The 14,625-nt window shown below is 41.7% G+C and overlaps 1 protein-coding gene across 2 annotated transcripts in view; it reads right to left on the bottom strand.

Annotated features, from left to right (window-relative positions):
• RAB31 (RAB31, member RAS oncogene family) overlaps window positions 1–14,625 on the bottom strand; it is a 69,764-nt gene that overhangs the window by 16,257 nt on the left and 38,882 nt on the right. For both annotated transcript variants that reach the window (XR_007509749.1, XM_049830265.1), the window contains exons 4-5: window positions 6,380–6,451; window positions 4,409–4,515 (exon numbers count right to left, since the gene is read on the bottom strand). Coding sequence is in view for 1 of the 2 variants with exons in the window: in XM_049830265.1 (XP_049686222.1) it covers window positions 4,409–4,515; window positions 6,380–6,451 (179 nt within the window). In the remaining variant the exon portion in view is untranslated. The remainder of the gene's footprint in view (window positions 1–4,408; window positions 4,516–6,379; window positions 6,452–14,625) is intronic.

Genomic DNA, 14,625 nt, shown 5'->3' with positions numbered 1-14,625 from the left:
TGAAAGAGATATGAAAGCCATGGAGCACATTGGCAAGAGCAATCTGGGAGTGCCAGATTCACTGGGGAAAGGCCAGCATTCTGTGCCATGTCACCAAAGTGACACCATCTTAAAATCACTGGTAGAACATCCTCATTTTGTAGCCAATACTTCGTATGCCAAAAGCTGGTAAATGCAGTTTATAACATGCAAAAGACCTCTGCTTCAGACACAAAGCAAGCCCCACACTGACCTTGTATCTGCCTGAGCCAGGTGACAAAGCTGAATCTGCCTGCATCCGCTGCTGTCTGTAACCATTGCTATTCCTGATTTTTGAGCAACAGCTCAGAATCAGAGACTGAAAACGCTAACAGGCACCCAAGGGACACCCAATCAGGGGAGCACATGTTGGAACACCAAGGTGCCAGCCCTATTTTTCTTCCAGTTGTTCAAAATGTCAACTGGCGTATTTTGTATGGCTTTATAGCTGTCTGTTGCTCATGCAGAATTTGCACCAACTCCTTCACCCCACAGCTCCGAGGAACCAATCCAGAGACTCCTAGCACAATTTCCTCCTAGTATGAGTGCCTTGGACTTTAACAGAAGGGACCTAGGTGGGAGCAGAGCAATGCAATTTCACAATTAGTTTATGGAGGTATATATTTTAAATAAATCAGATCTGCTGCTTAGGGGAAACATGCAGAGAGGCAAAATAATTGCCTGATTTACTACAAATGGTTTTCAGAAAATTAGCTTGCAATTCCAGCATCTGGATTCAGAGCTTGTTTCCATTATGTGCTTCTTTGTATTACATGTCTTTTTGTCGCAGAAGATGCAGAAAAGGCAGCATTCCCCTTACTATTTCCGAAATGGCACCCTGGCCTTTATTATGAAAGGTACCACCATCTGCACATGGCCCCGCAGATAAGAAAAAAAGGAACTTAAAACTATGTAACATAATATTCAAACAACAGTAAAGAAAGAAATTTGAGAGCATAGGGTTATGTAATGAGAACTTTCAACTTGCTGTAATTTAGATGAGAAAGCAAGCTTCAGGAATCAAGGGAAAGGTAAAACAGCAGCAAGTGAGAATTCCAAGGAAGCGTCACAATACCTTCTCTGATAACATTTGTAAAGGAAGCCTATAAAAGTCCACAGCACGTGGGCAATAAGCATCATGCCATCCAGTGCTGCCAGCACTGAGAAGGCCGCATACATGGCTGCATACATCAAGTGGAGTTATAATCTGGATGTCAACATTGATCAGATGCTACCTTGTCAAAAATAAAAACCACAAATGCTTGAACTCTAAGCTGAGAGGTGAACACACACAAGACGGGGGTGAAGAGGGAAGAAGGCAAGAACCATCAATGGAGTGCTGAGAAAGTGTTATTCCAGGGCTACGGGGAAAGTTAGAGGGATTCCTATTCTGAAAGATGTCAAATATTTCATTTTATCCTTTCCAAATCATTCTATTGATTCAGTCTCCCTTGAGATTTTCTGAATAATTACTGAATAAAGAGGTATTCTGGATGCATAGAGGGAAGGTCTGAGCATGAAATTCTGCTGCAATCTCTTAACCAAGAATCTGGCAATTTCCAGTGAACATGATTTGTTAAGAAGGTGCACCATGTTTTCAGGGAAGTAAACACTTCCTGTTATGACTACTGACTTCTATAATGCTCAAAAAATACTTTGGTCACTTACAACATTTTAACATTGAAATCTCAGCTCCTGTCTTTGAAACTACTTTTTAATGACCTATCAGAAGGACAGGACACATATCGGAAGGAAAAGTCTATTACTTAAAAGTTTGCCAAACACTCAACAGTACTAGAGCTGACAGTACTGTAACAAAGATGATAATTTATACTAAACAAAATTCCCTGTCTACCAGCAGAAATTCCTTCAAAGTGGAGAACAAATTTACTTCAACAGAGTGCCAAAAACTGCTGGTAGCCTAATAGGCTAACAACACTAAGAAAAGAAGCATGATTCCTGCGCATCCCAAATCCATCTTGGCAGCTCAAAACCAAATTTTAGATGCTAAATGAGAAGGGTAACATGGTCAGTGATTATGAGAAATAGTGCCAGTCCCTTCCCAAAGGAAGATAATCAGTTCTTATTGCTTCCATTCATTCCTTCCTTACACTATCTCCTACAGTTGTAGAGAAGGCAGAATCAAATCAACTTGAAACGGGTCAGCTTGTCCTCTTTTGCATCTATTCACATTGGTCTTAAAAGCAGCTGTCCCTCTGATATCCAGCAAAACATCTGTGAAAAGTTCTACAAAACCAAAGAGAGATGCCAAAAAAGCATACAAACAGCAGCTTGTTCCTGTGTGTTCGCATCATCTCATTTTTAAATTCTCTGTGCCCAAAGGCATGTGTGTATTCTACCCATTGGAAACAATCTGATAAATTGGTGACACATTTCACCTGAAATCATCTTTACTGAAGTAAAATTGAAGACACAAAGCAGCCAGAGAATGCATACAGCTGCATGTATTGCATAAACAATCAGATTTCTGGAAGAACTGTGAAAACATATCACATGCAAGATAGTCTGCTCTCTATTTCTCCACCAAAATCTCTTTAGCTGGACATCACTGGACGACTTCAAAACCAAAAAAAAGCTGGGGGATGCAGAAAGAATAATGGCATGAAAAAAATAATTCTCAAAACTATTCATAATTATGGGGAGAAAAAAGTCAGTGTCTCTCCTGCCCGCCCCCCCCAAAAAACCCAAACAAAAAAAACCCAAGAGACATTATCTAATGGACAATAAGGACCATGCAAACACCAGAACATTTTGTGTACAGAAGAGTTGTACTGGCTGAACAGGAGCAAGAAACAGATAATCAGCAATCTGTAAACAACAGGTAGTGTTTGAGAATAACATGGTGGGAAGATCACAGTTGCTCTGTGAGGAACCTCAGTATTCTCACAACATTTTTGGGGTGCAGGTTTTTCTTCGTGTCCCCAAGTTAACCTGCCTCTAGTGGAATAGCATTTAAAAGCTTGCTGCCATGGCAAATACTACCAAAAGCAGGAGGAGGGCTGGTTATGGATTCATTTGTAATTGGTGCCATTTGTCACAATCTCCAACTTAGTACCCTCGATTTAATCAGGCAGTTGTATTGCTGGGAACACTTAAGCAATAAATTTAAAGTGACTCTCAGAGCAACTGAAAACTCCAGTTTGTGCTAAGTGGGTTTTTTGTTTTATAATCATCCTTTATTCTTTTTTTTCTACTTCATATTTGGAAACATTTAGTTTTGTCTTATAGGACTTAGTTTCACCATGTTGACAAGGTATATCACATCATCACATAGGACATGCCAATATACTGTCTGTGTCCCTGATTCTTAGCCCAACAGAAACCAGGAGTCTTCTAGCATCAGGGCTTGTTCAGGTCTTACAGGAAGCAGTGACTCACAGTTTTGTGTTGGTTCGTGGCTGACTCACACACACACACACACACAAAAAACCCAAAACCACACAGGTCCAATCCTTGTATATGCCTTGATGCAATAAAGCACTGCATCACTTACTTGAAGTTACGCATGTGCTTCAGGGCTCTGGTGAACCTGGGCCAAAGTAATGATTATAAAACAACAGGGGCATATCTTTAAACAACCATGAGAGCCTATGAGGTTCTAAGAGGAAAGCATCAAATACAGCCATTGAGTCTGTACTCCTAGTTGAAGAAATAACAGTCATGGACTGACACAAAGGATCGCTACTGTACAGCAAAATGCGCTTCCAGTTGCAGAACAGATAAGTGCAAAGCCAAAAGAGAGCTAACAAGCAGAAAAGTGACTCTAGCTTCACTCTCATCTCAAATAGCATCATCTTGGCTCTTCTGCAGGAGGGCAGATTCAACCCTCTCTTCCTATACCCAGGAGGTTCTTTGCTTCACGCAGGTGATGCAAGTTTTAATTGAGGTTATGCTCTTAAAACACCAAATATACACTTTCTACACCCAGTATTACGGAACAGTTTCAGTTGTTGCAAAGCACAAGTTCTCAAAGCTTCTCTACGAATAACATTATTCTACCTCGGGCCCATCCTTCTAGCTTTCCATTGCTGGTCTTGCTCATCGGTTTAATACATTCTGCACCTTTTAACACGAATGGAAGGAAAACAAAAGTATACTTTTCCATTCCCAATGATTCAGCAGCTAAAGGGTGTAGATTGTACAAATACACAGGAAGGGCAGTACAAGAGAGGTTAAAAAAAAAGTACATGATTCAAGTTGTGCTGCTCCTGGTGAGGTGGTACATTGGTAGAACCACTGGTGTTAGGAAAGACTCAATACAGCTGACCAAAACTAAATACTATTATAACAACCAAACAAATCGGTTACCTGAAAGAAGGAAACACTATAGTTAGTGCAATCAAAGCAACAATGAAAATGGACATACTACCTGATATCAGAAAGATCACATTTGTTTCCAGCAATGGCCATCACAATGTTTTCAGGACCATGTTCTTTTAGTTCTTTCACCCATTTCTTCAAAGTATGAAATGAATCCTAAGTCAGAGAAATAACAAATATACTAACACCCTAGCCTCTGTTGATGTATTTGCTTATTTTTTGCAGTTAGAGGAACACAGCTTTGACAGTATTAATGCAATAATAATTTTATAGATCATAAGACCAAAAGAAGATTACTGTATCTGTGTAATCTGCTTTTCAAACTTCAGGTCAGAAGACTTCCTCAGATTAATTCTTGAACTTGGACACTTCCCCTTTGGCCTTCCTCCAAAGCAGCACTGAATGTTTTTTTTAAATTCTCAGAGATGAAGAAACAACCACAGCTCTTTTAAGCTTGGCTAGTAGCTAAGTTCCTTCACTTTCAATGTGAGCTTCATTTGTCCAATTTCAACTTCTGCCCAGTGGATTACCATCTCAACCACTGTCATATTTTTGGTAACATCCAGGGCAGCTTTCACTGTGACCCCCTCCCACCAGCATTTCTGAATCTGTGATCTGGTAAACTGCGATTTAGTCATTATGAAACCAGAGACAGGTGACAATTCACTTGGCTTTTTCCTTCCAAATACAAAATTCAAACCCTTTTTGATGCTACTTACCTTTTAATAGTAAATTTTTTATTTCTTTACATTAATGAACTAATAGCATTAGAATCACTTTTGTTCCATTATAATGCATGATTGAAATCATTACTGAAACTCAAAGTGAGCTCCCAAATACATTATAAATCATTTTTTCCCCCCCTTCAGAAATGCACGTAGGGGTTGTGTCTAAATCAGCAATGGCTGTATCAGTATCACTGAAGGGAGAGCACTATCTGTCATTTGGGAAAAAAACATCCATTCTGCTTTAATGATCAACACTGAATATTAAGCATCAGAAAGTGAAATACACATTCCTCTGCTATTTTCCCCTCTTTATTCTGAGAGGTGTTCCACATAAGCTTGAAGAAAGGTTGGCAAAACAAAATTCTACTCTTACAACGCATTACAAGATCAACCGTAAGATACTTAAATTAAAAATAAGTATCAACCCACTCTTTCTCATCTTTTTTTGGCAAACTAGCAAAGGAGAACAGTACCACTGTGCAACAGTGGCCACCATCACCAGCCACAGATCATTACACTAATGCACTGGAGAACCAACCCAGCGCTCTCAACCTAGTAGTAAATAATTCAGTTGGCAGGAAAGGAATAAAATGCTAGTGAACTGTCATGACCGTCCATCCATTAACACCTCTTCTAACTCAGCTTTATCAGCAGGGATTTCTTTCAAAAGCAGTGGAAGAGGCATTCAGCTAGAACGTCCTAGCCACCTCTGCCTGAGCAATGAGCAAGAGCAGTTTAGGATCTGAACAAAGAATTTTGATTCCAAATGAAGAATGTTGAGACAAAGGTCAGAGACTTATTATTTCATCACTGGTTTCAAAGTTAAGACGTGAGTCCTGCAATGCAAACATGAGATGATATGCTTCGTTAAAAATAATAAGTTTTAAAATCAGTAATATGCGAACAACTGCATTTCTGTTCAGTTGATAAAGCAGCCAGCTGCTTTTTGCAGTAACAGTTCAATTATGTACAGAGAACATAGGTGGTAGTGGTGGTGGGAGGGGATACTGCAGGATATTATCCCATCTACTTAGCCAGAGGAAATGCAAAGAAACTTTGGCAAAATGTAGCCTCCAACCTTTTGTCTAGATGACACTGAAATAACACAGAAGCAGGACTTTAATTTTTTAAGGCAGTTGGATGCCTCCATCCAAATCTACACAAACTACTGAAGCATATAAACCCCACTGATGTGAACAGGGACTAACATACAAATACTCCTGGGGTTTTAACTCCACCTCTGGCCCCAGCAAAGGATTTAACACAGACAAAAAGGGTACAGAAGGTCTTACCTGTTTGGTGATATCATAAACTATCACGGCTGCTGCTGAACCTCGGTAGTACATTGGAGCCAAGGAATGAAACTGTTAAAACATAATCCCCACAACAAAAAATATCATTAATAAATCAGAATTATCACACACTTCGTCAGGTCACAAAGACTTGCCATGGCAGGGCCTCTGACTTTCTTTCATGCCATACAGAACAGACCTCTTCAGTGGTCACCCACCTCATATTTTCCTTAAATGACAAGGAGGCAGAGCTCCCTTATCTCCTGCTGTTCTTCATCCCACTGGATTTACATAATCAGCACTTACTGGTTCAATGTGTCTTTTCCATTGCAGGACATGGACTCTTAGGACAAGTTTGGACATGAAGATGCCCGACACTTGGAGGCCTAACCTGATAGCATATAGACCCCTTCCCCTGGCAAACTGCAACATTTTGCTTTGTAGTTTTAAAAGACTGGATTCAGCTTGAGTTTTAGAAAACATTGCAAATTACTTGGATAAAATTAACTTGTCAGAAAACTCTAAACACCCATCATGTTTACTTATCCTATACTATGACAGAAATTTTGAAAAACATGGGTTCTTGCAGTTTAAGTTACTCTGCAGCTTTTTGTTTCAAAGGAAACATCCTTTAAGAAAAAAAACCCCAAGCAATAAATACGTTTATTATAACAACAGCTTGCCAATGAACAGCATAATTTTCATAATTTACCATCACTAAGCAGCCGATTTAGAATTTCAGCTTATAATTACACAGAGAAAGGAAGTCAAAAAGCCCTTCTGCTGATTCAACTAAACCTAGTCTTAAGCAAACAAAATAATAATCTTTCTTGGAAAATACATTTAGTCTCACTGCACTTGTGCAGCCATTTTACAAATTTGCATTTGCAAAGTGATCTGCAAAAGCTTCATCTAAAGCTGCAGCTAATAACTGAGGTCAGCTCGTAAATCAAATGCATTATTAGGGCAGGGTATGAATCCCACCGCCCAGTGAACATGCACGGATCCATGTGTTATGTTGCAAACCTCTGCAGATTTACTGGACACATCTTTTTCTCAGAACTGTACTTACAGACTGAGCATTTAGACCTAGCAGCCTCCACATTTCTTGCTGTTTCACATACAATGTATAAATCAAGTTATTTTTAATATTGGTTCATTTGCCAGTTTGTAAGCTATTTATCACAGATCACACACTCCAGCTCAAGGTCAATACTTTCTCTTATGACAGTAAGGATGCACAGCAGCAGTGACAGATGGTCAAGTGCTGAAGTGTTTTGGAGAGCAAGGCAGGTGGGAGAGCTCATTAATAGGAGAAAACAGCAGGAAGGAGGATGAGAAAAGAAAGAAGATTCAGTCAAGAAGCATGGTCTGAAGAAAAGGGATCAGCTAACATCCTCAGGGAGTTGGATAGAAGAGTTCTTTCCAGGCCTTTAGCGTGTGGCTTTATTACTTGCAATAAATGCTTTCCAGAATTTGTAAGGCTTCCAGATCATGAAATTTCCAGTGTTTTAGAATAGAATAGACTATTTCAGTTGGAAGGGACCTACGACAATCATCTAGTCCAATTGCCTGACCATTTCGGGGGTGACCAAAAGTTAAAGCATGTTGTTAAGGTATCCTGGTTTCAGCTGGGATAGAGTTAATTGCCTTCCTAGTAGCTGGTATAGTGCTATGTTTTGGATTCAGCATGAGAAGAATGTTGATAACACACTGATGTTTTCAGTTGCTGCTAAGTAGTGTTTATACTAAGTCAAGAATTTTTCAGCTTCTCACACCCAAGCCAGCAAGAGGGCTGGCGGGGCATAAGAAGTTGGGAAGGGACACAGCCAGGGCAGCTGACCCAAACTGGCCAAAGGGGTATGCCATACCCTGTGACATCATGCCCAGTATACAAACTAGGGGGAGTTGGCCTGGGGGGATCGCCGCTCAGGAACTAACTGGGCATCAGTTGGCAAGTGGTGAGCAATTGCATTGTGCATCACTTGTTTTGTATATTCCAATTATTTTTATTCTTATTGTCATTTTAATATTGTTATTATTATCATTATTATTTTCTTCCTTTCTGTTCTATTAAACTGTTCTTATCTCAACCCATGAGTTTTACTTCTCCCCCTCCCCCACCTCACCCCCCCTAATTCTCTCCCCCATCCCACTGCAGGGGCAGGCAAGGAGTAAGCAGCTGCAGAGTGCTTAGTTACTGGCTGGGGTTAAACTACGACATAAGGGTATTGTCCAAATGGCTCTTAAACACTGACAGGCTTGGGGCATCAACCACCTCTCTAGGAAGCCCGTTCCAGGGTTTGACCACCCTCTCGGTAAAGAAATGCTTCCAGACATCCAATCTCAACCTCTCCTGGTGCAGCACTGAACCTTTCCCATGCATCCTGTCCCTGGATCCCAGGGACAAGAGCTCAGCACCTCCCTCCCCACATCCCCTCCTCAGGAAGCTGCAGAGAGCAATGAGGTCTCCCCTCAGCCTCCTTCTCTCCAGATGAGACGAACCCAAAGTCCTCAGCTGCTCCTCGGAGGACATGCCTTCCAGCCCGCTCACCGGCTTGGTTGTCCTCCTCTGGACGTGCTCAAGGACCTTCACATCCTTCTTAAATGGTGGGGCCCAGCACTGCACACAGTGCTCAAGATGAGGCTGCACCAATGCTGAATACAGCAGGATGATCCCCTCTTTTGACCGGCTGGTCATGCTGTGTTTGATGCACCCCAGGGTGCGGTTTGCCCTCTTGGCTGTCAGGGCTCACTGCTCCCAACCAGCACCCCCAGATCCCTTTCTGCAGGGCTGTTCTCCAGCCACTGCTCTCTCAGTTTATACTTGCACCTGGCATTAATCCATCCTAGTTGCAGAATCCAGCACTTCCTCGTTAAATTTCATCCCATTAATCACTGCCCAATGATCCAATCTATCTAGATCCCTCTGCAAGGCATCTTGTCCCTCAAGAGAGTCAACAGCACCTCCCAGTTTGGTATCACCAGCAAACTTGCTAATGGTCCGCTCAACTCCTGCATCCAGATCATTGATAAATATCCTGAACAAGACTGGCCCTAGAATTGAGCCCTGAGGCGCGCTGCTGGTGACAGTCACCAGCCAGATGCAGCCCCATTCACTACAAACAACCCTTTGAGCTCTGCCCTTCAGCCAGCTCTTCACCCAGCGCACCGTAAACCCACTCATCCCACAGTTGGTCAACTTCTCCAGAAGGATGCTGTGACGGACAGTTATCAAAAGCCTTACTAACATCCAGAAAAACTACATCCACCTCCTCCCTTTCATCCACTAGGCAGGCGACCTTATCATAGAAGGGTATCAAATTAGTTAAACAGGGCTTTCCCCTTGCAAACCCACATTGACTGTGCCTGATGATTGCATAAATGCCTTTCAACAGTACCCAGTATAATCTTTATAATTTTTCCAGAAACTGAGGTTAGACTCACAGGTCTATAGTTCCCTGGGTCTTCCCTCACACCCTTCTTGTAAATTGGAATAACACTGGCCAGCTTCCAGTCAGCAGGGACCTCCCCAGACTCCCAAGACCTCTGCTAGATGACAAAGAGGGGTCCTGCCATAACATCCGCTAGCTCCTTCAGAAGTCTGGGATGAAACCCATCAGGCCCCATGGGCTCGCAAACATTCAACTGATACAGCTGGTCCCTTATAATTTCGGTGTCCACAAATGGAAAGTCACTGTTCCCACACTCATGGTCCTCCAACTCAGGGGACTGGGCAGCCCAAGGTCTATCAGTATCACTAAAGACTAAGGCAAAAACCGCACTGAATACCTCCACTTTTTCTTCATCCCTATTAGTCAGATGACTATCTTCAACAAGTATCAGACCAATGGTTTTTTTAGACCTCCTCTTGCTATTAACATACTTTAAAAAGCCCTTCTTGTTACCTGAAACAACACTGTCCAGTTTCAACCCTAATTGAGCTTTGGCCTTTTGTGCCTTCTCCCTGCATAAACAAACCACAGCTTTGTACTCTTCCTGCAAAGCCTGACCTCACTTCCAGAGATCATACAGTTCCTTTTTCCTCTTGAGGTCCACGAGGAGTTCCCTGTTCAGCCAAGGTGGTCTTCTGCCCTTCTTGCTTGACTTAGACACAGTGGAATTGCCTGCTCCTGTGCTTAAAAGGTGGTTCTTAAAGACTGACCAGCACTTGTGGACTTCTAAGCCCTCAAAAACAGATTCCCAAGGCACTCTGCTAAATAGCTCCCTGAATAGGTTCAAGTTTGCTCTCCTGAAGTCCAGGGTAGCAACTCTGCTGTCCTTTTTTCTCATTACTCTCAACTATTTCATGATCGCTGTGGCCAAGGCAGCCACTTACCATCACATCCCCCACGAGTCCTTCTCTATTCACAAATCGCAAGTCTAGGAGGGCATCTTTCCTAGTTGGCTCACTGAGTACCTGTGACAAGAAGTTCTCTCCTACAAACTTCAAGAATTTCCAAGACCTGCTCATCAACACGTGTGTTGTGTTAGAGTAGCCTGAAAATCAGGGATCTTAATTGTGGAGGGCAGATCTGACCCTTCATGGTGTACGCACACTCCCCCCAGTCTGTAAACTCCTGGAAAAAAACCCACAACGTACCCTACACACACACGACGGTTTGGTTTTAATCTAGATTACATGGTATTCATGAATTTACAAAGAGCTCTCAAATAACAGTAATCACACTTCACAGGAGCCATGCAGTTAAACTCCCATGCTTCAAATTCCTTCAATACTGGCCCAGAAAGCACACTGAGAACCTGTACATCATCTTGGGAATTTCTCTCCCTTTTCTTTTGACCAGGTGACAAGAACACTTGCCATAATAGCTGTTTCCTGAAGAGTATTGCCAGTGTTAGGGCATGAACGTAAAAATAAAAATATTAATAATTTAAAAAAAACAAACAAAAAAGCAGACCTCTCTCACTGGATCCTGGACAAGTAGAACCAGATGCAAACTAGAACCAGGATGCAAACTACCATTTTTGGGGTAGGATTAATTTTTAGCTGGATTCCCAAACCAGCTTGTTGTGCATCAGAGAAGCCCCAGGTTCAGCTGAAAGGAAGGGGTGGGAAAGCATGGCTGAGAGGAAGGAAGGACAGGACCACTAGAAGCCAGATTCACATCAATTTAGACCACATTCAAATAGCTCTGCACTTGCAGAACTACTTTGTGCACATCTCTGCTGGTACGGTCTACTGCCACTAGCAGGTTTACTTTTTTTTTTTTTCCTATAATGGAAGCAACAATCATTTAAAATCAGTGCAGGTAATATGCAGAAACAAAGAAAACTTCTTTTGAAACATTTTTGGAGATTAATTAATCACTTCAACAGCATGTTGCCTTTCAGTAACAGAAATGCCAAATGACGTCAAACTATGACTTGCTCCTTGTGTCAAGAAACATAAAAAGTGGCGATCAGAGGCGCAGCATGTGGGAGGAATGCAGTTCCTCTGCTATGTAAAACAAAATAATCTACTTAAATATTCCAACTCCTCACAAGCTTGGAAAGAGGGAGGGCAAGAACACAGCAAGCTAGGCTCAGAAAGGCAACTGCCTTTGAAAGGCACTCGGGTTTAGTAGTTGTTGTTAACAAGTAAGTATGACCTCCCTACTCTACTATACTGAAAATCTATTTACTTGCTCAGCTGACAGGACAGTTATTTCTTCTTTCATGATTCTATAGTAATATTTTAGCTCTAAGGCCTTTTAGAGGAGAGGACGTTTTGTCCATATTTGGGCATGGAGCTTCAGGATCTGGGTTTTTTTAATATCAAGTGATAGATTTCATCTGGCATGTAAGTTTCTATTCCTATTTCAATAAACCTGACACTCGAAATTTCATATTTCACATTGGACAAGGTGAAGGACAAGGGATTACAATGCATCCCAATGCAATTTCCTGCAGTCTGTGAGGGAAAAGAAGTACCCTGAAATTGTTTAATAACACTGAAAGCACAGTAGTAACAACTATTATCAGTTATCGCAGTACAAAATACCAAATAAAACCAAAATTAAATCCCCATTGTCAATTTTTTTTACAGTCTAATAAACAAACATGATGACACACTACGTCCTAGTCATAAGAAAAGACTGTTGTCCACAAGAAAACAGGAAAAGACTCTTTGCAACACTGAATGAATCAAGAGGGGTTGAAAAAACTGTAACTCTGAGGAAGTTTAATGATCCAATAATAGAATATTAACAAATGTGTTTTATGAGCATGGATTTTTCCAATATCACAAGCATACTGTAAAAATATTATGCAAATAATTATGTTTATTTGATCCTTCTTTTTTTTTCTTCTTTTTTTTTTTTTCTTTTAAATCAGTGCCCAAAAGCAAAGTCTTCTTGAACCTTTTCCTGGCCTAATTACCTGGAAAAAGAGTCACGCAAAATTAATTAAATGGATACGAAATACCAAGGCGCACATTTTTCACCTGCCAAGGACCAAATGTGGGACAGATGCCCAAAACAAGTGACACACAAAAAAAATCAGCTCGCAAAATTACATCTCACGGGAGTACGTTCTGTATTATAAATTGCAGTGTCTATAAACTTGATTTTATAGCTCAGTATTTCTGTATCCAGTAATTTCCAAGAAAATTAGGAGAACCAGGAACAGTTTGGGATCTGGCAGGAGAACAACTCTGCTTCTTGAGAAGGGTCACCTAAAACGCTCAGGCAGGCACCCCCAGCTCCTCTACACAGACACCCAGGTCGCAATCCCAACTTGCTGGGGAGTCAGCCCCTCTGTAACCTGCAGCTGAGAGCAGCGCTCTGGCAGACATCACCCCTACCTGCAGCCAGCAGCAGCTCACATCCCGTTGGGCTAACAGGGAAACACAAACCTGAAACAGTTCCTCTGTCAACTCCCACCATCACAAATAACCACACTCCTAACCCGTTTCAAAAGCCGATCAAGGTCCAGCCTAAAATCATTCGGGTTTTTTTTCCATGATACTTCTACAGGCATCATATTGTTTTGATGATGAATAAAATTCTGAATTCCCGATTATTAAATTACTTGTAATTTAGTTGCACCTTGACTTACTAAAATTCAAGCATGAATATAGAGCAGTCTGCAGTCTTAACTTCGCCAGTCTGCTAAACCAGGCTCTTCCAGTCTGAAGGTAAGGTAATGGGGAGAAAGCAGGGTCTAAGCACATTTGTCTGCACCTTGTACAGCTTCAGTTCATCTGTCCGGGCTGCTGGTGACTAGGTTTGTATGCAGCACTCTAGACAAAACAGCCTTAACTCCACTTCCCCTAACATGTGACACCTTTTTCACGGCTGCATCATACACACATGATCATCCTTTAACCAGTAAATACACTCACAGGTGGCTTTCTTCCTCTGTTTCCAAATAAATCACCTACAACTTTACAGCATACATTTTTGTTGGGAGTCAAAAGGTACAGGGACTTGCTATTTATACTACTGAATTTCATCCCCACCGTTTCCCTCCATTTTCCACCATGTCCTTCTAGGCACTGAGAATACCTCCCATCTTTGTATAATGATTAAACCATCCTTAGCAGCTTACCTACTGTGGAAGTTTACAAGTTCTGTGCATCATATTCAGCATCCCCAAAAAGTTTGCCTGTTTGCAAATACTGACCCACGTCATCACTCATTAGGCCTGTTCTGCTTTTGTAGGGATTGATAACAACTTGTAAGGCTGCGGTCACTAAACCATGCAATGCAACAGTTAAGTTGTAAGGGTACATTCTCCAACTCAACAGCTACATCCAGGCCGAAAGGGCCATTCGAAATACAAGTAAGAAACTTATCTTACCAAAGACATGCCAAAAACCAAAATGACTTGTGTAGCTTCATGCAGACTTTTAAGACTCTCTTCCTTAGAACACACCACACAGCATGCTACATACCTACAGAGTCGCCTAAGTACTGGTGCAATGCTACGTGGGTTCAGAGCACCTTCGTACTCGTGCTCCTTCACCAACACACCCACTTCGTACTTGCAGTTCATCATCTCCGCCATTAAGGAAGAAGTGAGGCCACAAGTGAATTATGAAATTTCCTCTGAAAGCAGGTCCCCTTTTTCTCTCAGGATCCGACTAGAAGCTGCCCAACCTTTACAGCTGTACAGCCCTGCAGCACGGAGGAGAAATTCAGTCTTAGGTGGTGCAAATGCAAGTTCAGCCTAACTAGAGTTGCTCTTGCTGATTCCAGAAGTATTTTGAGACTCTGCAACCCCTCATCTGGCCATCTCTCTGA

This window comes from Accipiter gentilis, chromosome 27, assembly GCF_929443795.1.
Source record: "Accipiter gentilis chromosome 27, bAccGen1.1, whole genome shotgun sequence".
NCBI lineage: Eukaryota > Metazoa > Chordata > Aves > Accipitriformes > Accipitridae > Astur > Astur gentilis.
The sequence above is the reverse complement of the archived record's forward strand: the minus strand, read 5'-3'. Positions and strand labels throughout refer to the sequence as shown.